The sequence below is a fragment of the Triticum aestivum genome, unplaced genomic scaffold, assembly GCF_018294505.1.
Source record: "Triticum aestivum cultivar Chinese Spring unplaced genomic scaffold, IWGSC CS RefSeq v2.1 scaffold234697, whole genome shotgun sequence".
NCBI classification, from domain to species: Eukaryota; Viridiplantae; Streptophyta; class Magnoliopsida; order Poales; family Poaceae; genus Triticum; species Triticum aestivum.
This window is the reverse complement of record NW_025257480.1, coordinates 1-1,803: the sequence shown is the minus strand read 5'-3', so window position 1 is coordinate 1,803 and position 1,803 is coordinate 1. Positions and strand designations below refer to the sequence as shown.

The window sequence follows — 1,803 nt, the reverse complement described above, 5'->3', positions numbered from 1 at the left end:
GATCTGGAATCACTCCTCAACGGGAGACCAGCAGCCTACACCATCGGAAGCTCGGCGACGCAGCCACCATCTTTGTACACGGTCACTGTTGGAGGTGACACCCTTCTCCACGTGGTCGCCGCCATCCATGGCGACACTGAGGACTCCACCAAGAAGGCCAGCCTCGTCTTCGACAAGGCACCTAGCCTCCTCTTCGTGCAGAACAGCCAGGGAGACACACCCCTGCACTGTGCTGCACGGGCGGGGAACATCCGAATGGTGTCTCTTCTTGTTGATCTCGCCAATGGTCAGGGTGTTAACAATGCTAAGGGGCTGCTGGAAACACAAAACAAGAACAAGCAGACAGCCTTGCACGAGGCCGTCCGCTCCGGGGACAATGATATGGTCAAGTTGTTCATGGGGGTGAACCCACAACTGGCCCGTTTTCCTGAACAAGGTACTTCGCCGTTGTACTTGGCCATCTTACTGGAAAACAAAATCATCGCAAATACACTCTACGAGTTGAGCGGCGGGGCTATTTCATATTCTGGACCAAGTGGACAAAATGCATTACATGCTGCTGTTCTCCGAGGCAAAGGTACATACTCGTGCAAAATTCCCTTTTCAGCTTTGAATCTTGGTTTCACGCCAGTCATATTTGCAGGATATATTCTATATTGTAACTGTAAGTGATTTATTGTCTTTAGTAGATATCGTTATCACTTCTTGAAAATGTTTATGTTACTTTGTCTTTTACTCCCTCCATTTCTAAATATAAGGTCTTTTAGAGATTTCAATATGAATTTCGTACGGATGTATATAAACGCATTTTAGAGTGTAGATTAACTCATTTTGCTCCGTATGTAGTCTATATTGAAATCTCTAAAAACGCAAATATGAGTACGTACGAAAGTCACATTTATTTGGATTTTTAAATTGTAGTAAAAATTCAGCGTCAAATACTACCGGTGACCGTCGTCAAGCACCACCACCTCCATCTCTGCCACCTCTTCTCATGTGTCGTCTCCGGTCAATCTACATCGCCTGAGGTCACCTACATTCGACGTCCAGTGGCGTCTCCGGGTCACTGATTGCTGAGTAGGGGTTGTTAGCAAAATCCCTATGCCACCGATTATTTTCCTGCCACACACGAAGACGACCGCTAGGCAGCAGACTGATCTCTTCTGCTCCAACACAAGCTCGATCTTGTTGATTGATTCTGGCTGTTGGCCAAAGCTACAGACATGTAAACACATTTTGTTTTGAGACAAAGACATGTAAACACATAGCCTAATCCATCGGGGCAATAGGGCAAGCATGAATTAGAATGGGTCATTGGGCCTTATTTTCTGGACCCCAATACCAGTCAGATTTTTAAGGCATCCCTAAGAAAAAAAAGTCAGATTTTTAAGGCTCCTGGCGAACACCCTCAAAGTCAGATTTTTAAGGCTCCCAGTAAAAACCCTCAAAGCCGTCGGATCGCAAGCAAACGGATGGCATGGCAATTTTTTCTGTCATTTGTTTTTGCCCTACATGGCAAGTTTTGCCCCCAATCATGACATATCCTACAAAGTTTTCATGACAACTTTAGATGGTAAATGGCATGGCACGGCAAGTTTGGGGCGTTCCCTGGGAAAATGCTGCCAACGAACGTTCGCCAGATAACATTTCCTTAGTTTCTTGATACTTAAACATGTATAGATAGAGCACGTAAAGAGTACAGGGGCGCCTTGGGTCAGTTAGATCAACAGCGGACATATTAGCTCTTAATTATACTGAAAAAAATAGATTACCCGTTTAAATCTTGAGAGGTCGGGGGGGGGG

General features: G+C 45.4%; 1 protein-coding gene across 1 annotated transcript; it reads left to right on the top strand.

Annotated features, from left to right (window-relative positions):
* Nucleotides 1-6: 6 nt before the first annotated feature.
* Nucleotides 7-1,277, top strand: LOC123177635 (E3 ubiquitin-protein ligase mind-bomb-like; the record flags this gene model as incomplete). Its single annotated transcript, XM_044591269.1, has 1 exon — nt 7-1,277. A coding segment is annotated over one exon (666 nt), but the record flags the coding sequence as incomplete, so codon positions are not given.
* Between the last annotated feature and the right edge of the window lie 526 nt (nt 1,278-1,803).